Genomic DNA, 21,348 nt, shown 5'->3' with positions numbered 1-21,348 from the left:
TTAATAATTATTTCCAGTTCCCCAGTGAGAAGAACACGAACTCCCAGCCATTCAGGCCTGACAGTTCCCTGAGCGAGAGCTCAGCACACGCCCACAGAGGCAAGTCCAGCATCTGAAAGAAAGGAAGAAGAAGAAAAAGAAAAGGGCCCATGACGAAGGATAAGGGTGAGAGGATCTGCGCTGAATGTTGGAACACCTGGGAGGGTCACATGTAGAATCCAGAATGAGGAAAACCCCTCAGGGATTGTGCATTAGGTCATGAATGGGTAGAAAACAGGATCACAGCTGGAATTCAGAACAGGGGAAGCCCCAGACTAAAGCAAGAATCCAATACCAGAATCCAACCCAGAATCCAGTATGAGAGGAAACCCAAACGGGACTGTGCCAGAAGTTTGGAATGGGGGAAAAAAGTGGGTGAGGTTGTACCTGATGTCCTGCATGGGGGAAAGTCTAGACTGCGCGTCAGCCATAATCCAGAACAGGCGAAAACCTCAAACAGATGTCAGCCGTGACCCAGAACAAAGAGAAACCCAGATCACACTGTGCCTGGAACCTGCAGTGAGAGAAAAATCCAGCCTGAATCGGGGCCAGGTGGCAGCATGGGCACAAAATGGGGTAAGATCACTCACGGAGCTTGGCACAGGGAAAAAATTGCTGGGAACACGCACAGAGAAGGAGATATGGGAAAAAGCAGGCGGGATCACGCACAAAGCCTGGCTTGAGAGGAAAAAGCAGCGGGGCTGGACTTTGGAACCCGGCAAGGATGGAAAACTTGGACTGGCTCATGCGCAGAACCCAGCATGGAGAAAATCCCAGACTGGATCACGCACAGAGCATGGCACGGGGAACAACCCAGAGAGCAGCTGTCCTGGTTTAGGGACAAATTTGGGAGAAAACTCCTGAATTGGGATCTCTCTGGGAAGCAAACTTAAATGGCCCCTCCCTCTGACCGGTCCGGTAACAAACTCTTTTGGAGAAAAGGGGAAAAAACTCTTTTACATAACAAACAAAGTGCATACAAGTATAAAGAATGAATTATACGAACAAATAAAACCTCTTGCTCTGGAGTGAGGTGTCAAATTGAGAAAGTTCTTGCCGTAGGTGTAGCGCGGCTCCCTCTCAGTCTCTCATCGGTCCCAGTCCCTCCGGCGCCGCTGGCAAAATGCTGAGGTCCAGGCTCCAGTGGGCTGCAGGTGCAAGTCCTCAGTGCTCTCCTGTCATGGGTTAGTACAGTTTAGGTTTTTTAGTTATAGAAGAATGTAGAGTAATTCTCCAGGTCAGCACCTGGGAATTGCTTTAGAAAGGACAGGGACCTATCAGAGGGTTAGCTGGAATACTGGCATCTTCTGACCACTGAAGATGGTTGGCTATGACTTTAGGAAGTACCATATAAACCCCCTTAATTTCCTGTAGGCAGGTCCTTTTCCTTCTTTCCTTTGGCCAGAGGGAGACAGGTAACATCGAGTTGGGCCTGCTGCTCCTCCCTTTTGGGGGGAGCTGGCCTGAGGCCTGGCCGGATTCCATCGGCTCCCAGGTCAGGGGGTATGGGAAGGAGAAGTTGCTGCTTTACAACAACCACTTTCTCCAAACTTCTCTGGAGCAGAGGGGGATCTCTGCCAGGCCCTGATAAGAGCTATGGGCACCATTTAGGCTGAGGCCACCCCGATTTACACTGAGGGGTGGGCTGAGAAGGCATTTATGATCCTGCCTGTTGTTTTTTTGTGATTCCGGACTGCCCAGGGTGCTCTGATCTCTGATGTTTCTGTGAGTTCCTCCTCCCTCATCAGCTCGGCCTTGAACATCTAACACCAGGAGATACAGAGGGAGAAACAAAGACTCCGAGCAGATTTAACTCTTTCCTAGGAACATGAAGCTTCCAGAGCTTAGCCCTTCTCTGAGAGAGTAAGAAAGGACAGAGTGCACATAAAGAAAAAAACCAGCATGAAGGCAGTAAAGTAAAAAGTGAAAAGACTATTAGGGCAGAGGGTTGAAGAGCTGGTTGTTCCATTCTTACTTGAGCCATGGAAATGAACTCTATATTTAGATCATTCCTTTAAATCATGGGAAAGATATACATTTGGGGAGATGATTGTTTAGATTTATGTGTAGATTTAAGCAAAGGGGTTTATGATGGACTAAGTAATATTAATCTTCTAAGATGCTTGAACAGAGATAAAGATGAGAAACCCCCTGATCCAGTGAAGAAGTGAGAAGATATCTCTGTACCTTGAGGTGAAGAATCCTTTGCTTTAGAGTTATTCATCTTTAAAAGGTGACACCCCAGTATGCAAAAGTCTAAGACCCAAGCAGCTTGGGGACCCACTCATGGGAGGAGTCACAGAAGCAGTTTTTCCGGGCGGTTGTTTTTGTAACAGTTAAAAAACCCACAAGAGAACTGTTCTAAGTTGTCAGTGGGATCCATAACTCCAAGAGAGACTCTTCCCCTGAAGAACTGATGAAAGACTATTGTCAGATAGTGACACTGACTGAAAATTACAAGTTTTATCTCTTTATGTTGTTTTGTAGGAAAGTGAACAGTTTGTAAGGGGAGGGAAGAGTGTTTTTGAAGTTTCATTCTGTTTTAGGTTTTTTTTCCCAACTTTCTTTTTCCTATTCTTTTAGTGTGTGTTAATGAAACTATTTGTTAATTTTTAAGGTTGAGCCTGCTTTGTTTTTCTCCTAGTCTCTCTCCCACAGAAAGAGTAAGTACTAAGACCAGAATTTAGTAAATGTGAAACCACTACATTACTTGGTGTTTCCTGCCCGGTTTCAAAATGAAAACTATTACAGTTTTTCAGTCTAGAGTAGGTTTAAACAGTTACAAGAAAAATGGAAAAAAGCCAGTCTAGGGAATTTCTCTGCCCTAGCTAGCTGAAACTAACTAAAAGCAAAAAGATCTCTGTCCTGCAGTCTCTTTAAGCCTCTGCTGAGCACCCCATCTGGAGAGGAAGGTGTAGGAGTCAGGTGGCTCTCTCAAAACAAACCCCGCGCTTCTCCTCGCTCTTAGAACCAGTCTTAAAGGTACAGAACTCAATATACAGCACAAACAGAACAGATGACTGGGGATACAGGCATCGTAAAGTCACCCTAGGACAGCAGCGCGTGCGGAGTACAGAAGGGGAAAAAAGATAGACCAGATCACACGTGGAATTTAGAATGGAAGAAAATGTGGACAAGCCCATGTGCAGAGTCTGGAATCAGGAAACCACGGGCTGGATAGCAGAAAGAGTCCGGAATGTGGGAAAATGCAGACTAGACAATGCAGGCAATCCGGAATGGGGGAAAATGTGGGCGGGATCACACGCGGAGACAGGAATGGAGGAAAACGCAGACAGGATCGCACGTGGAGTCCAGATTCAGGAAACCAGAGAGCTGATCGCCTGCAGAACCCAGAACGTGGGAAAAGGCAGACTGGATCATGTATGGGCTCCAGAACGGGGGAAAACACTGAGCAGATCACACGTGGGGTCCAGAATGGAGGAAAACACAGAGGAGATTGTGCACGGAGTCCAGAATCAGTAATTAACTCAGATTGTGCACAGAGTCTGCAATGGGGGAAACCGGGATCACACAGAGACTGGAATTGAGGAAAATGCAGATGGGATCACATGTAGAATATGGAATCAGGAAACTGTGGATCAGGTCATGCATGGAGTCCAGAATATGGCAAAACATGGACTGGAGTACCCACAGACTCCAGAATGGGGGAAAACCTGGACTGGATGGCACATGGAGCCCAGGGTGGGGGAAAATTGGAGCAGATTGCACGTGGGGTCTGGAATGGAGGAAAACACAGACACAGGGTCACACCTGGCATCCAGAACTGGCAATTCACAGACTGGATGACACACGGAGCCTGGAATGAGTAAAACACAGAGTAGATTGCGCAGAGTCCAGAATCAGGAAACCGTGGACTGAATCGTGTGCAGAATGTGGGAAAACATGGCCCAGATCACACACAGCATCCAGAATCAGGAAAATGGACAGGAGCACTCAGGCAGTCTAAACGTGGGAAAACACGGACTGGATGGTGCATTATACAGAACTAGGCAAACGTGGATGCGAGCACGTGGACTCAGGAATTGGGAAAACACAGTTGATTGCACACACAGTCTGGTACGTGGGAAAATGCGGAGTGGACGGAAGGTAGCCCACCCTCAGGAAAACACGGGCAGGATCACGCAATCCGGTGACCATTGTGGGAAAACCCACTGGTCACCAGAAATCGGAAAATCATAGGAAAAGGTCACAGGGCAAGGGTCAGGATGAAAGGCAGGGGCCGTGCGCAGCATGCGCTCAGCGTGTGCAACCTGTGCAGGTGCTTGGCCTACACAGGGGCTGTGGTTCACGCTTGGTGTGTACTTGTGGCAGGTGCATGGCATTGCCAAGTTCAGGAAATGTGGTACCGCAGAGTAGAGCTCTGGCCACAAAACTAAGCCCATCTTCATGTTTTTAATTCTCTTTGCATTCCAGTCTCTTTACCACATCCTCCAATCGCTGCCCCGTCACAACAAGAGAAAGATCCTGTTTCTGTACTACACCTAAACACAGAACTGAACTGGCTGCCTGTTACTGCCAATATCAGCTTTGAAAGTCAGTGTTCAGGGTGAGACATTAAGGGCAAAGCAAAAGGTCAGAGAGCAGTAGTCAGGGTGAAAGGAGGGCAGGGCCTTGCTGGCTGCCTTGTGCGTGGCAGGGGTGGGGACAGCGCAGGGCCGTGGCCTGGGGAGGCACGTGGTGGGTCCACGGATCCAATGAGCCCCCACCCAGCCCAGGCTCAGCATCCCTGGCAGAGCCCTCTCAGGGCAGCACCTGCACGCTCAGGCGGCCACAGCCAGGGTGGGGACACCGTCAGAAGCACCCTGACTTTGTGGCAGAGACGGTTCCTCAAGAACACAGCCAGGACCGGGCATGGCCACAACCACGCCAAACTCTCCCTGTGCTCCGCACGGCAGCGTGGTCCAACGGCTCCAAGGGGGCAAGAGAAGGACACTGCAGAAAGTGCAGGACGTGTTCTTGCACCCACAGAGGGAGACTGCTCCCGTGCCAGAGGGCTGAGGCCGGGGGGAGCCAAACAGCCCCCATGTGCTGGGAACTCTGACCTGGGGGAGAGGAGGGGAGCGGATAAAATCCGTGCAAAGCAGAGAAGGGAAGTGCCTCCAGCCCCAGTGCATACTGTGAAAAGCTTGTGAAAGGCTGGGCTGTTTTCCTCCTTCTTCTGTCCCTCCTCAGCCATAGTGCACATCCATAGAGGAGCTGTGGAACTAAGGCCTCAAGTCAGTCGTACCCCATGCTAAGTGACACTTTTTCTCAGGGACACAGAGCATTTAGGCTCAGCCTGGAGGAGACTCTCACTAGAGTTTCAGTGACAGCTGCTGTTGGGTTTCCCAGAGGTGGCTTATTTCAGTTGGGTTTTGTGAAAAAATAAACCCGTTGGAAATAATTTCCAGGCAGAATTTTTCAAACAAATACATAACAAAACACGACCTTGCTTGTCTTGCTGGGAATCCTTCTTCCTCAAAGTCCCTCTGGACCTGAGGACGCCAGGGGGTTCCAATGTGACAAGAGACGGAAAAAAACCTAGGATGTGCAAAGCACCCAGCTGGATTGCCTGGCAGCATTCTGGAAGGAAAAAAAACCCAACTGTTCAGCTGTTTAGTGCACAACACAAATATTAACTAATCCAGCTGTGGGAAACCCAACAGCACGTCTCTTTCAAACTCCATTGGGAATCTCCTTCGGGCAGCGCCTAAATCACCTACTCCAATTAACCAGTGTGCACATGGAGGGCTTTGTGTGGAAGGGTCAGTGCAGATCCTGCACCCTTATGTACAGAGGATGAAACCAAAACCCAATTTTGCTCCACAAAATCAAACAGAAAATAATTAGAAGAAGGATATTGTGCACTAGAAAAGATCTGCTTGCCTTTGAATGCAGTGCCCCAGAACTCAAATAGCCACTAAAACAAGAAAACACACACAATATGAACAAAACCACCAAGTATTAGACAAACCTTTCCACACAAGTGTCATTCTGCAAAATGGTTTCCCCAGGTCTCTTGGCCTCATCCCAAGCCCTTCTCCATCCTCAGGGTTACTGCACTCACTCCAGGGTACCTGGCAAAAAAAGGAGCAAGTGGAGGCTTTGTGCTTCCCTGGCATCTTCTCTCTCCACCAATCCAGGGCAAATCAGAGCCTCCAAGGGAGGCACAGATCCACCTGCAAGGGCAAGGACTGTTCCATGTCCACAGAAGCTCCGTGGCAATATTCAAATCCCAGCAGCAGCAGCATTGACCAGTCGAGGTAGGCAAGAGCACAGCATCAACCAGTGGTGCCCATTACCCATCACATCCCTGACATGCAGCTGTCCTGGCCCCCAGAGCAGATATCCAGATCTGTCATGAAACCAGGGATGAGAACAACACCCGGTCCTTTTTCCCCCCCCAAAGAAGAATAAAGTGAAAATATAAACATCAGCTTCAGGGGTTTTTTTGTTTGTTTTTTTAATAGGTGGTCATAACTCCCCCACAAAGGACAGAGTTATTCAGTGTCTTGGTTTTGAAAGACAGTTGTCTCCTAAGGAGAGCTAGAGCCTCCCTTGGAATGTAAGAGAATGTAAGCCCCCTTCCCTCTAAATTATTATGATTTTGCAATTAGATGCTTTCAGGCAAAGATTTGGGAATAGGAGTAACAGTTCTTTACTAGGAGTATTAAAAAAAAAAAAAAAAATAAAAAGGAAATACAAATATAGTAGTACAAAAAAGCCAAGCAAGGTAGCAACCAAAAATCCTGGAAAACTCTGACAGAGTCAGGGAAATGACCTGGCACCCTTGGTGGTCAGGGTGTTGGAAGCAATCCAAACAACTCCTCCTGGAGTAATAGACGTGGTCCGGGGGAGTAGAGATGGTCCTGTAGAAAGTCCAGTGGTGACAAGATGGGTCCGGTCTTCCTCTGGGAATCCAGTGGGAAAACTGGATACCTTATGTTCTTCAGTCCCAGTTTTGATCTTGCTAGGAACAGTTGGCTCCTCCCGCACTGGCTGGAGCATCTCACAATGGGATGATGGAATGTGTCATGTCACTGGGGGGCCCTAATGGCCCATAATCAGAAAACGCCCCCCTGGAGGATGGAGGGGCGTGCAGTACACCTAAAACCGATTGCCCCAGAGGTGGAAACACAGCCCCACCATCTGCCCTAGACTCATCCAAGCTGCACTGGGAAAGGGCGAGGCTCTGGAACATCTACAGTACATCAATGACATCGCTGTGTGGGGGAACACAGCAACGAAAGTGTTTGAGAAAGGAGAGAAGATCATCCACAATCCGCTGGAAGCCGGTTTTGCCATCAAGAAGAGCAAAGTCAAGGGACCTGCCCAAGAGATCCAGTTCCTGAAAGTAAAGTAGCAAGATGGACGGCATCAGATTCCCACCGAGGTCCTCAATAAGACCACTGCAATGTCTCCACAGACCAGCAAGAAGGAAACACAAGCTTCCTGAGGCCCCATAGGTTTTTGGAGAATGCACATCCCTGAGTACAGCCAGACTGTGAGCCCTCCCTACCTGGTCACCCGCAAGAACGATTTCCACTGGGGCCCTGAACAGCAACCAGCCTTTGCCCAGATCAAGCAGGAGATTGCTCATGCGGTAGCCTTTGACCTAGTCAGGATATGACCAGAGGTGAAGAATGTGCTCTACTCTGCAGCTGGGAACAATGGCCTGTCCTAGAGCCTTTGGCAGAAGGTGCCTGGGGAGACGCGGGGCCGACCGCTGGGATTCTAGAGCTGAAGTTACAGAGGGTCCAAAGCCAACTACACTCCAACACAGAAGGAAATCTTGGCCGCCTAGGAAAGAGTTCAAGCCGCCTCAGAGGTGACTGGCACAGAAACACAACTCCTCCTGCACCCCGACTACCGGTGCTGGGGTGGATGTTTAAAGGAAAGGTTCCCTCTACCCATCACGCCACCAACGCCACATGGAGCAAATGGATTGCCCTCATCACTCAGCACACCCCTATTGGAAACCCGAATTGCCCTGAGATTTTAGAAGTAATTACCAACTGGCCAGAAAGTCAAAACTTTAATCTCACGGATGAAGAGGAGCAGGAACAAGTGACACGTGCTAAAGCAGCTCCACCATATAACCAACTGCCAGCCGAAGAAACACGCTAAGCTCTTTTCACTAAGAGTTCCTGCCGCATCATAAGGATAAACCAGAAGTAAAAAGCAGACATATAAAGCCCCACATGACAAGTTGCACGAGCCACTGAAAGAGAGGGTGGATCGAGTCAACTAACTGAACCCAAAGCTGTTCAACTTGCCCTGGACATTGCTGAAAGAGAGAAGTGACCAAAGCTCTACCTCTACACCGAGTCACGGATACACAGATTGGCATTCACCAGTTCTCCGTGGGCTTTGCTGGAAAGGTAGAAAAATGCCAACTAGCAGCATATGGGGAAACCAATCTGGGCTGCCGATGAATGGAAGGGCACTGCAGTCGGGTAGAGAAGTTACCTGTGAAAGTCCGCCATGCAGATGCCCATGTCCCCAGGAGTCAGGCTAACAAGGAGCACCAGAACAACAAACAGGTAGATCAGGCTGCAAAGACAGAGGTGTCAAAGACAGACTTAGATTGGCAACACAAGGGAGAGTTGTTCCTAGCTCAATGGGCCCATGATGCCTCAGGTCATCAGGGCAGGGATGCCACCTGTAAGTGGGCACGAGACCGAGGGGTGGATCTAACCATGGACAGTATTTCTGAGGTTATCCATGACTGTGAGACGTGTGCTGCCATCAAGCAGGCCAAGCGGGCAAAGCCGCTATGGTACGGCGGGCGATGGTCCAAGTATAAGTACGGGGAAGCCTGGCAGATTGACACCATCACCCTTCCCCAAACCCGCCAAGGCCAGCGCTACGTGCTGACCATGGCGGAAGCCACCACTGGATGGTCAGAGACCTACCCTGTGCCTCACGCTACTGCCCGGAACACCACGGTGGGCCTTGAAATGCAAATCCCGTGGCGACATGGCACCCCGGAGAGAATCAAGTCAGACAATGGGACCCACTTCAAGAACAGCCTTATAAACACCTGCGCTAGAGAACATGGCATTGAAAGGATAGATCACATCCACTCATGCACCTTGAGGATCATCAAGCCCCTCCCTTTTTGTGGCTGGGGCACCTGCCACTAGACCAGGTTGCTCAAAGCCTCATCTAACCTGACACTGAACCCTGCCAGGGATAGGGCATGCACAACTTCTCTGGAAAACCCCTCTCACTGGCTCACCACCCTCACGGTACAGCATTTGTACCTGTTCTGTAATAGAAACCTGCCCTCTTTCCATTTAAGGCCATTCCCTTGTATCCTATCATTCCAGGGTCCTGTATGTATTTTTTTCCAGCCTTCTTATAACCCCCTTTCAGCACAGGAAGGATGCTCTAAGTGTTTATAAAGCCTTTTTTCCAGGCTGAAGAATGCCAGCCCTCCCAGCCTGACTTCATAGGAGAGGTTCTTTTATCCTTATTTCACCTCTTTGTGACTCTCCTCTGGAGTCACTGCAGCAGGTTCATGTCCTTCTCATGGTGGAAGCACCAGAGCTGGACACAGCACTCTGTGTCCCAGGAAAACCATGAAAACTATTCAGTTCCCTGTGGATATTTAAGACGTGTAATTGCCTGGTCTTCCACCTCTCAAGGTAGATGATACTGGAATTTACTTTTTTAGGAATCTAGGAGCATTTGGGATGCTGGCAAAAGGAACAGCCCTAAGTAAAGGGCTTTAGTTTTTCCAGAGAGGAAGTGTTCTCCTAATGAAGCCTCTCTTTTTTTCTCTTTTCTTGTGTGGTTTTGTTTTTTAATTCTGATCGCTGAACTTAGTTTTAGCACTAAATCACTCATACAAAAAGGCAATCAGGAGTTAGAGCTGCAGTCCTAGATTTTAATGTCAGATAAACAAGATGCAACATCACATAATTTAAATAATTTTAATATTACATTAGCATTTTTCCTTATGTAACTGGCACAGAGCTACTAAAATGCTGTCTTAGGGCAGGAAAAAGAGCAGAATGTGAATTGGGTCTGTTCTTCAGCAATATCAGACCTTTGAAACTAAACTCACAGCTCAGGAGTGCAAACTGAAGTGCAATAAAGCTTTGTGGATATAAAAACGCTTCACACTGTCAGCTGAACTCGTCGATGTTATGCCGCATTTCAGCGTGGTATAACTTCAGACGCAGTTATGGATATGTCACATCCCTGATCATGCACCAGCTGCCGGGAAAGGTGAACGGTGCAATGAACTACTTAAGACTAGCCTGAAAGCACTTGGCAGGAGGACCTTCAAAAATCAGAAAGTGAACTTAGCAAAGGCCACCTGGATGGTCAGCACACAAAGCTCCATCAATCGAGCTGGTCCTGCCCAGTGGGAACACCTGCACACAGTGGATGGAGATAATGTTCCAGTAATACATGGGACAAGTATGCTAAGGAAGGGTGAGAGAAGGAGAAAACATGTCCCAAAAAAACTGCTTTCCACAGAGGAAACAGAACACACATTTCTAGGTTACATAATCCAATACATTCAGGTTCTTGCTCACAGACTCCAGGGGGCGGGGGGCACGGGATTTTCTTTCCATGCTTGAATCACAGAGACCAGCTTCAGGAATTTTGTCACTTACTCAGGCTCAAAACAAGAAGTTACAAAAGGAGAAGCTCATCACTGCAACTCAGCATTCCTACCAAACACTGCCGTGTTGATTTGGCACAGCCTGGTTTTGTGGTAGCGGCAGGGAGCCCACAGAGGTGGCTTCTGGGAGAAGCTGCTAGAAGCTTCCACCGTGTCCAACAGAGCCAGTTGCTGATAGCTCTGAAGATGGGCGTGCCGCCGGCCCAATTAGAAAGGCGGGTAAGGCCTCATGGTCCCATTGACAAAGACCATCAAAGCAGCCCACGGGCAGTTTGTTCCAGGGGCTGGGAGGCGCCGTGCCACAGCCCATCCCGTCACGGCGCAGGGCGAGGCGCCGCTGCGGCCACCGCCAGCTCGGTGCGGCCGTGGCACAGCCGGCCTGCCCGGCCCCACGGCCAGCCGCGCCCCAGGCACGAGGGCAGGGCTGGCAGCGGCAGCTTCTCCTCCGGCAACACGCACCAGGAGAGGCCTTAAACAGCGCCAGGGCCCTGGTGGCTGCCGCTGCCCGCGGCAAAAACACGGCGAGCGACTCCCCGACGCGCAGCCTAAACGAGATCAACCTCCTGCTGCTGGGGGATCCTGCAGGGGTCTTTGAACTGGTGAAACCTTCTAGCAGTAGCACCTACGAGCAGCAGCTTTTCTTCTAGTCAGAGAAGAGGAGGAAGTGAGGAGGTGCTGGAAAAGAACGTGGCAGCACCAAGGTCAATGGACAAAAGAGGGAAGAAGTGCTCCAAAGTGCTCGTCCCAGCTGAGATTCCTCTGCAAACTGCAGTGAGGACTGTGATGAAACAAGTTGTGGCCCTGTCACTTTGCATTAAGTCCTCAGGGGATGCAGAGATCCACTCACAGCCCATGGGAAACGCACTCATGCCAGAGGGGGTGGAAGCCAGAAAAAGCTTTGGTCCAGGGGGAGACCTGAAGAGGAAGAGAGAGAGAGAGGGTACCTGCTTCTAGAGATAAAGAGAGCCCTTGCTTCCCAACTAGAGCAACCAATCCCTAAAAAACTGTACCCTGTGCATGAGGAACCTGTGACACAACAGCTTTGGGAAGACTCTTTACCTGTGGGAGGGACCCCACAGCATACCACAGAAAACAAAACTCCTCTCCCTGGGCAAACAGAAGAAAAATTCAAATAATGAACGGACCAAAACCCCCATGCCCTGTCTCCCTGCACTGTCAGTAAGAAAGAGGAGGGGGGGAAAAGAGGTGTTTTAAAGGCTTAATTTACTTCTCACTATGATTCCCTGACTCTGTTAATAATAAATTAACCTTACACCTTTAAATTTGAACCCGTTTTGCCCTTAGAGTGTTTTTCTCCCAGTTCTTAACTCATGAAACCCCTCATTAATTTTTTTTTTCCCCCCTCTCCTTTGCCCAACTAGAGCAGCAGAGAGCGAGTGAACAACTTTCATGGGTGCCTGGGTGTGGCCAATTGCCTACAGTGATTAAGATACAGCACCAGTCACAGCCTAAGGCTGCACCATCCTCCAGAGCCACAGCCCGCGAGCTGGGAACCCCCTGTCCCAGCCAAGCACTGGAGAGCCTCTCCCATAACCGGGACTTCCCACGGGCGCGTCCACCCGCCGGCAAAGAGGCTTCCGACTGTGCTGGGACAGGGCCCAGCTCGGACAATTGGGTGCCAGCAACAGGCTGACACAACGTCCAGTACGGCAACAGCCGGGCTCGGCTTCCTCGTGGATTGGGCCCCAAGCCTGGCCAGGGCTCAGGGAACAACCCAGGAGCTGCCAGCAAGGCAAGAGGTCTGATTTTGTGGCTTTGTCCAGCTTCTCAGTTACAGAAAGGTCAAGCCCTGTTTTGTCAGTGAGCAGATACCTAGGCCCTAACACTAATGATCCTGTGGACTTTGTTAATGAACGCGTACAAACACAGCATTAGGCTGGAAGGTTCCATCAAGAGCTCAGCTTTGGCTCAAAGGTGAGGGCTGTTTGTTCAGCCCTCAGCACTTCAGCAGCCCTGAGCCATCTCTTAAGCAGAACCAGGACAGAAGAGCACAACCACTCCTGACTTCCAGAGCAGCCCCTGCTGCCTTGGCACTCCCCTTTAGTCCTTGTCTTGAAGGCCAGCACCATCCAAGAGACACAAATCCAGGCTCCTCCTACTCCTTGAAGGAGGTCCAAAAGGGCACTAAGCTGTCTCAACACAAGAGCAAGACCAGGATGCTCTTCCTTGGGCAAAACTCAAGCTACTAAAACGCCAGGAACACCAGACACTGACGGTCCGCTGAAGGATAGCGATCCAGCTCTACTGACAAGTGGTGGTTGGAGAGAGGAATCTACAAGGCCTTGAGAAGTCCAAAGCCAGCCCCAGATGTTTTCCTGCTTGTATCATTCAGCTCTGCACTTACCTTGCAGAATCTTCTGCCAGCTGGCTCCAGATGCTCTGCTGCTATCAGTAATACTCACATCATCTTATTTCTAGGCTCCAAGAAGTCCCATCCCATCCTCTTTGTTCAGATGTTCCACATGAGGGTTTCATGGAAAACAAGCTCTTTTCCTATCCAGATCCTTTCTTAAGCTGTAAGAAGCCCATGATCTCACAGGTACTCACAGAAACTCTCCCAACACCATTTGCTGCTTCTCTCTCTCTGCCAGGGTCCCAAGAAATTCTGTGTCAGTTCTCGTCCGGCATTTGCCAGGGACCTGGAGAGAGAAAGGCACAATCATTACTATTAATTATGGCCACAGGCTTTGGGCTCAGGGGTGGGTTCAGCCTTCTGGAAGAAGCAGACACTCCTCACCCCGCTGGAGCCGATTCCTCCATTCCCTGGTCGGCTCTCGCAAACCCTTCAAGCCACTCTGCAACACTCAGCACTGCCACAGAGCTACAACAGAGCAGCAGTTTATCCACAGGTAACTTCTCCTAGCACACGTTTCTGTTATGTTCCCAAAGCAATCCTAGGGCTTATTTTACACTCCCAGAAGCACGTGCCCGCATCCACAACGATACTGGATTTTCACAGTGTGCCAATAGGAACACAAACAGATTTAATACACTATTCTTCAGACAACAGCTCACCCACTTAACCACTGTGCACTTGGACTGCTTCTTGTGGGAGGGTCAGAGGTGCACCAGCTTTAGACACGGAGCACAAAAACAGAAACCAACTCGTCTCCACCAAATGAAATAAAACATGAGCATAAGCCACATGAAATGACACCGCGTCATAGAAAACACTGATTTGCTTAGGACATAGTGCCCAAGAACTCAAGCATCCAATTAAAACTAGAAAACACATTCAAAATGGGCCAAAGTAGCAAACATTAGACCAACCTTTCAACACAGGTCGGAGTCTAGAAAATGGTTTCTTCAGAGGCTCCTTGTGTCATCCCAAGCACCTCTCCAACTTTAGGGGTCACTGCACTCACTCCAGGGCACTTGGAGTAAAGAGATAAAATAAACACAGCCTTGTTGTTTTACACATGGTGGTTCCATCCCCGGCAAGGTCAGAGCTACTTCGGTTCTTGTTTACAAATCTCTTTGGGGTGGCTTAGAGTGAAAGACTGGAAGAACCCTGTTTGCAAACACGTACACAGATAGACCTACAGGCTTCATTTCAAACCATTTGGCTGCAATGAAAAGCAGCTATGCAGCCAACGGGTTCTTACTATCTGCTGTCACACAGCAATACAAAAGGATGAAATTACTACTTAAGGAAACACATAAGGGAAAAGAAACTTTCACAGCTGGGCCAGGTGTGTCAGGGAGGGCTGTTAGCAGGAGAAGAGGCTCCAGCTCCTGGCAGGATTTGCCTCTCATCCCCTCAAAGGCCCAGCTGCAGCCTCCAGCCAGTGAGAGTTCACCCCCTGTCTCATGCAGATCGGCCATTCCACTCACAAACCTCCTCCTCCCAGGAATGCCCACGTGGCCAGGCCCTCCACAAGCGCAGTCAATGCTCATCAAGGGTCCAGTGGCTCCCAGCAGTTGGGCCAAAGACTTGCAGCACCTGGAACACCCTGGAAGAGAAACACGGGAGCTTGTGGAACCAAGGAACGGAGGAGCTGCCCTGTCCCAGCTCTGCCTCCACAGCCAGCAGCAGGGCAGAGGCTGCCCTCAACCCCCGCCAGGGCTTCCCCTGCAAAGGGCAAACACCTGCACGCAGCTGGGGACAGACGTGGCACAGCCTGAACACGCTCCAGGAGCGCCTCCAGAGGGGACAAAGGGACAACCCCAAACGAGACTCACAAACAGGGGCTCACAGAAACTCTCCAACACCATTTGCTGCTGCTCTCGCTGCCAGGGCCCCGAGAACTTCTGGGTCCCCTTCTTTGTCACGTGCTTGTTGGTGACATGGAGAAGACAAGGTTATGTTCACTTTCTGAGCAGGAGCTGAAACCAACAGAGAAGCACAAAATGAGACAAAAATCCTCCTCCCCCACCCTCTAGAGTCCCAAGTCAGGAGAACCAACAGAACTCAACAGCTCTGTAGGAGGGCAAAAATCCAGGTAGACTCTTAGCTCAAGCAGAGGAATAAGCTTCTTCTTCCCACTCCTTGGGAAAAACTATGGAAACAGGAGAACCAACGCACCAAATCAGCTCGGTCTGTACAGCAGGTTTTCTTCCAATGCCCCTGGCAGACAGAAGAGACAGGCCCTGACCATCCCCACAGCACACTGCTCTCACTACAGTACATCCCATGATCCACACCCACCCAGCCCTTCCAAATCCAGAACCCAGCACCAGTCCCAACGGGCTGCCTCACACACAACACAACAGGTTTTTCCAACCCCTGTCACACCTGAACACCTTGGGGTCCTCAGGTACTGCAGGACTTGGAGCAGAATCAAGCTCAGCAGTATAAGAAGGGTAACGCTGCTTAATTCTCTTGCCAATTCCTGTAAGAAGCTAATTTTCAACTGTTTATTGCGTGAAAGCAAAGTTAAATAAACCAGCTCTGGGAAAAAAAAAACCAACAGCAGCTATCACAAACTCCACTGGGAATCTCCTTCAGGCTGAGCCTAAAGCACCTGTGTCCCCAGGGATGGAAAAGGAAAACCCAAATAAATGAGTCCCGCCTCCAACAGTGCAGGAAGACAAGGACAGGACAGCACAGACGCAAACAGCTGTGGGAAAACTCCTCCAAGTCGCCACGTTCCAGTCTTGCTTTCCTACAAGATTCAAAAAGAAGCACTGTTTTCATCTAAAACTCACAGGATCAAATTCCTGAAAATATTCCATGCAGCACAGCTCCCAGGATGTGTACTGGACAGTAGAAGTGTTTGGCCAGGGGCAGCACCAAAGACACAGACACCAGCTTCAGGAATCCAGCCTCATCCACCAGAGCTCAAAGCAGCAAAGAACTCCAAACAACAAAGCCCTGCAATGCCCCTCACCACTGCTACCAAAGAGAGCAGCACCACAGGGACTGAGACGCAGCACCAGGGACCCTGAGACTTCACCATCCTCCAGAGCCACAGCCCGTGAGCTGGGAACCCCCTGTCCCAGCCAAGCACTGGAGAGCCTCTCCCATAACCGGGACTTCCCACGGGCGCGTCCACCCGCCGGCAAAGAGGCTTCCAACTGTGCTGGGACAGGGCCCAGCTCGGACAATCGGGTGCCAGCAACAGGCTGACACAACGTCCAGTGCGGCAACAGCCCGGCTCGGCTTCCTCGTGGATTGGGCCCCAAGCCTGGCCAGGGCTTCAGGAGCAATCCAGGAGTTCCCTTGTCCCTGCACCTCCCCACAAGGCCTTGGGCAGCTTCTCAATAGAGAAAGGTCAATCCCTGTTTTGTTAATGAGCAGATAACCCAGATCCTAGCACTAACCATCCTGTGGCTTTCATCAAGAAGTGGAGATAAATAGAACATTTTGTGGAAGGTTCCATCAACAGCTCAGCTTTGGCTCAGGCCTTTGTACATTGGTGACCAGTACACACCCACAGGCACCCAAGTGCTTCTTTACATCTCCACGAGCACGGCCCAAGCCCCGCACACAGAGGAACATTTAAAATTTTCCTAGTGCACCGATAGAGACATCAACAGGTTTAATTTGATTTTATTCTTCAGTCAACAACTAATCCAATTAACTACAGGGCACTTGGACTGCTTCGTGTGGAAGGGTCAAAGGAGCTCCCGTGCATCCTTAAGTACAAAGCACAAAAACAACAACCAGTTTTGATACACAAAAGGAAGCAGAAAAAAACCAGAAGACGTGATCCCACAGACTAGAAGGTATTGGCTTGCCTCTGGGTGTAAGGCCCCAGAAGTCCACCCTGCATTCAAAACAGGGAACTCAGCCCAGGTGGACAAAAGCACCAAGCATTAGACAAACCTTTCAGCAGAAGTGTCATTCTGAGAAAATGGTGGCTCCAAGTCTCTTCGCCTCATCCCAAGCCTCTCTTCAACCTCAGGGATCACTGCACTCGCTCCAGGGTACTTGGCAGGGAAAAAAGAGCAAGCGGAGACTTTGGGGCTTCCCCAGGATTTTTTCCCCTTTGCCTGCCTCATCAGGCAGCGCCCAGTGGCTGGGAAATGCTCTCTGGGAACCCACGGCAGGCCACAGCCTCTGAGCATGGCACAGATCCCCCTGCAAGGGGAAGGAAGGATTCTTACCTGTTCCCAGGATCCCCACGGCCACGCGCCAACCACAACCGCAGCATTTGCCAGTCGAGGCAGGCAGGACACAGCCACAGCCAAGATCTCTCCCTCAAGCACAGCACGGATCAAGTGCCCAGGAAAGGAAGGGCTGCTTGAAAGGGCAGGACAGCTCCGCCCGGGGACAGAGGCAGAGGAGGAACCCGGCAGGCCATTACACCCCTGAGCACCGCCAGACAAGCGCTCCAGGCTGCAATGCTGCCCATCACATCCCTGAAAACCACCCATCATACACACCAGAAGAGCTGCAGCAGAGATCCAAGCGTGCCCCGCAACTGCCAGAGACAAGAACAGCTTCAGGCCACTGCTTCCCTGAGATGAAAGTGAAAACATCAACATCAGCTTGTTATCTACGAGGGGGCTTGAGCTACAAAGGGGCACACCTTGGAAGCTTTCAATCCCATCCAAGTTGAAAAACTGCCCAGAAAAATCACCTCAACCAAAGCTGTGATTGGAGGGAAATGAACTGATTGCTTCCAGCCTATTGATACAATTCTGTGCAGCTTGTACTGCCTAGACTACCTCTAAATTGATACCAAATGCATCCCATTCCTCTGTTTACATTATGTCATTGTTAGAAGAAAGTATTTAACCACTTTTGAGGCTCGTTCCTAGTTCAGTTGACATTTTCCTTTGCAGAGCTTTTCAAAGAAGCCTCTGCTTCGCCTCTCACAGGTGCTTAAGCGTTGTGACCACGATCTCACATTCTTCCCTGTGGACTTCAGAACAGCATTGAATTTCAAGAATAGGACAATCAATTGAAAACTCTGAGAAACAGACAGAAGAGAGAAAGGCTGTGCTTGGTGGGGAAATACTTGATTCCTCTAGATCAGCAACAGCAGAGCTGACATTGCAGTGCAATAGCCATAAATACATTTACTTACACGAGGAAAGGCCACAGAGTTCCCACAGATTTCTGACTTACCCAAGGTGCTCCACAGCCAGAAGGGCACAATTACCAGCAATCGGCGTGTCCACTAGAGCTGCCAACCTTATTCAGGTCAGGAACTTTGGCTCAGAAATCCCTTCATCAGCTCACAAATTCCTGGAGGCTCATTCAAGTCTCAGTGGAATACGATTCATTACACTGCACAGACAAGGACCTTGCACCTGTTGGGAACAGCCCAGCAGCTACAGAGCCCTCTAAATGCTCTGAGGGAAACAAACAGAAGTCTGCCAGTTGCAGCAAGTGCTGTTTACTTTAGGACAGGAGGCAGCTCTACATCAGAGCTAGCACAATACCCCCTCAAACTCCAGCATCTCCCAGAGGTTTGGTCCCTTGACCAAGAAATCCTGAGCTAGATGGAAACCTGGACTTTCCTACTGCACTGGTACCAAACATCAGGAGGGGGGAATATCCCAGATCATGTCTCCCCAGCCCATCTTCAGGCTTCTCTCCAAGCCCTCCCAAGGGTTCCCAGGGCAGAACAGAAGCAGCACCCAGCCTACAGCTCCTCAGTCCTGAGAGGAGGACACCTCCATGGCACTTCCAGGAGTACATCAGGGCTGGGAGGAAGCTCACCAAAGGGAATACCAGGCCTAAAACCTTAAATCCTTGCAGGTTTGTTTGGCCAGGGGGCAGGGGCAGCAGCAAAGACACAGACAGCAGCTTCAGGAATCCAGCCTCATCCACCAGAGCTCAAAGCAGCAAAGAACTCCAAACAACAAAGCCCTGCAATGCCCCTCACCACTGCTACCAAAGAGAGCAGCACCACAGGGACTGAGACGCAGCACCAGGGACCCTGAGACTTCACCATCCTCCAGAGCCACAACGCGTGAGCTGGGAACCCCCTGTCCCAGCCAAGCACTGGAGAGCCTCTCCCACAACTGGGACTTGCCAGTGGCACATCCACCTGCAGGCAAAGAGACTTACAGCTCTGCTGGGACAGGGCCCAGCTCGGACAAATGGGTGCCAGCAACAGGCTGACACAACGTCCAGTGCGGCAACAGCCCGGCTCAGCTTCCTCGTGGATCGGGCCCCAAGCCTGGCCAGGGCTTCAGGAGCAATCCAGGAGTTCCCTTGGACCGTGGACTCCCCAACAAGACCACAGGTCTGATTTCATGGTCTTGTCCAGCTTCTCAGGTACAGAAAGGACAATACTTTTCCAACTCCATTTGCTGCTTCTCCCTCTCTGTCAGGGTCCCAACAAGCTCTGCCTCAGCTCTTGTCCTACCCTTACAAGTGACCTCAAGAGAAGAAAAAAACAAAAAAAGGATAATTATTACTACTCACTCTGGCCTCAGACTTTACATTCACTACTGGGTTCAGCCTTCTGGAAAGAGAAGCAAAGCTCAGCCTCCTGGGGCTGATCTGTCCATTCCCTGGTCTGCTCTCACAAACCCTTCAACCGCTCTGCCAAACCCACAGAGCCACAAGAGAGCAGTCCCTAGCCACAGTCACTTCTCCTAACACACATTTCCCATTACATATCCAGAGCAATCCAAGCACTGATTTTACATTCCATATGTGTGACCCAAGATCCCACGCACACCAAATTCCCACAGTGTGCCAAGAACCTACAGGGCACTTTGGATGTATCCTTAAGTACAAAGCACAAGAAGAAAAGCCCAATCTTGCTCTGTGAAAACAAACAATGAAAACTGCAGGAAATTCTTCCACAGAACACAAGACACATACCTTTAACCCAGGCAGGTAATTAACTGCAGGAGGGGACCACCTGGCAGGAGAACGCTGACCAGCCAAACACAGAGCACAGAACCAGGGGCTGCCTGAGTGCCTTGAGGTGAGCATGCTGGACTGAAGGGAAAGCAGCAGGAGGAATTAACTCTGCACAAATACCTTGTGAGAAATTCCATGTCAGAGCTACAATTTAACAGGAAAATTACAAGAAAGACAATAGCACAGAAACACTGGCTTAAACCAGACTAGGACCTGACATGCTCTTGCTCAGGGTGGTGCTTTTCTCTATCATTCACCCCACTGTGGGACCACATCACAGTGCTGAGTCACCCTTCCCTGCAAGCTTTTCAGTCTGTACCTTCTATCCCTCAGGAGGAGCCTGAATTAACAAAAACACCCCAATGCTCCCTGCCCCAAGCACAGATACAGCAACACCACCTGGAAAGGGAGCAAAACTTCACAGCTCCCACCCCAAACACGAACCCTGGCCAGAACCACAGACACAGCAAAAATTCACAGCTTAGAGGAATTAGGGAAGGAAAGGCTCTGTCTCCCATTCCTTGCCCAACAGGCTCCAATTCCACACTGCGAGTCAGGCCTTTAACTGCAGAAGCTTGAAGAGCCAACATAATTCTGGTCTATAAAGGACCTTCCCAAAGCAATTATCTGGCCCAGCAGAGAGCAAAACCCTCTGCACTCTACCAGAGCCACAGGAAACCCAATCCAAGGGTAGAAGCTGATGCAGAAGATACAAAAAGCACCACTTCAGCCCTAAAATAACCAGGAAAAAGCCAAACTGCAGCAACTCTTGCCTCCTAACTCCTCATTAAGGAAGGGCTTGGAAACCTGAGGCCTACCCCGGGAGCAACAGCCTCCCCCAGCATTAACAGAGCTTCAGCTGGGACCACCCAACATTGGTCCTGCACCACACCACCCCACACCCAAACATATTATCTTCAACACAGCTCAAAACACTGAGTTAAACCATGCGCTTACCTCGTTAAACAGCCCAGGGGAGGAGACCACCATCACACACCAAAGGCACAACCACAAACACCGTCTCCCACCCAGCCCTTAGAAACCCCCCCCCAGCTCGTGATTGGCCGATGCGCAGAGGCGCTCGCAGCGCTGATTGGGCCGTGCGCCCAGGGCTCCCCCTCCGCCCCGCCCCCGCAGGTGTGCGGCGTAACCGCCCCGGAGCTCCGGGAGCCTCCGGTGGAGCTGCAGCACCGCCCGACCGCCGGCAGGGGGCGCTGCCGCAGCGCCGTGTCCGTGCCGGCGAGCCGGGACAGCCCCGGTCCGCGCCGCTCCGGAGCCGGGGCCGCCGCGCCCGTCCGGTTTAAACCAGAATGAGGAGGCAGCACGGCATTAGATCAGGGACGCTGGGAGACTCACCAGAAATCGTTTTCCCCTCTCT

At 50.6% G+C, this 21,348-nt stretch overlaps 1 protein-coding gene across 40 annotated transcripts; it reads right to left on the bottom strand.

The window, feature by feature from the left end:
* Positions 1–6: 6 nt before the first annotated feature.
* On the bottom strand, positions 7–20,992 carry LOC120766095 (uncharacterized). Of its 40 annotated transcripts, none has more exons than XR_009208683.1 (15): positions 20,928–20,970; positions 19,929–20,048; positions 18,216–19,477; positions 17,249–17,602; positions 16,968–17,071; positions 15,435–15,804; positions 15,116–15,198; positions 14,882–15,025; positions 14,538–14,652; positions 13,970–14,073; positions 13,437–13,520; positions 13,247–13,338; positions 6,014–6,116; positions 1,055–1,214; positions 7–553 (listed from the first exon to the last, which is right to left on the bottom strand). XR_009208683.1 is itself a non-coding variant. In XM_058424264.1 (5 exons), the coding sequence occupies exons 1-5, from the start codon at positions 20,958–20,960 to the stop codon at positions 5,399–5,401; spliced, it is 834 nt and encodes a 277-aa protein (XP_058280247.1). In that variant the 5' UTR covers positions 20,961–20,970; the 3' UTR covers positions 4,108–5,398. The 40 variants fall into 40 exon arrangements, 4 of the variants coding, with proteins under 4 accessions (XP_058280247.1, XP_058280248.1, XP_058280246.1 ...); XR_009208677.1 differs by lacking the exon at positions 6,014–6,116 and having other exon boundaries at positions 11–112; positions 427–553; positions 1,046–1,214; positions 13,102–13,338; XR_009208676.1 differs by lacking the exon at positions 6,014–6,116 and having other exon boundaries at positions 11–112; positions 427–553; positions 13,102–13,338.
* Between the last annotated feature and the right edge of the window lie 356 nt (positions 20,993–21,348).

Source organism: Hirundo rustica, assembly GCF_015227805.2.
Source record: "Hirundo rustica isolate bHirRus1 chromosome 5 unlocalized genomic scaffold, bHirRus1.pri.v3 SUPER_5_unloc_1, whole genome shotgun sequence".
In the NCBI taxonomy this organism is placed as follows: domain Eukaryota; kingdom Metazoa; phylum Chordata; class Aves; order Passeriformes; family Hirundinidae; genus Hirundo; species Hirundo rustica.
The sequence above is the reverse complement of the archived record's forward strand: the minus strand, read 5'-3'. Positions and strand labels throughout refer to the sequence as shown.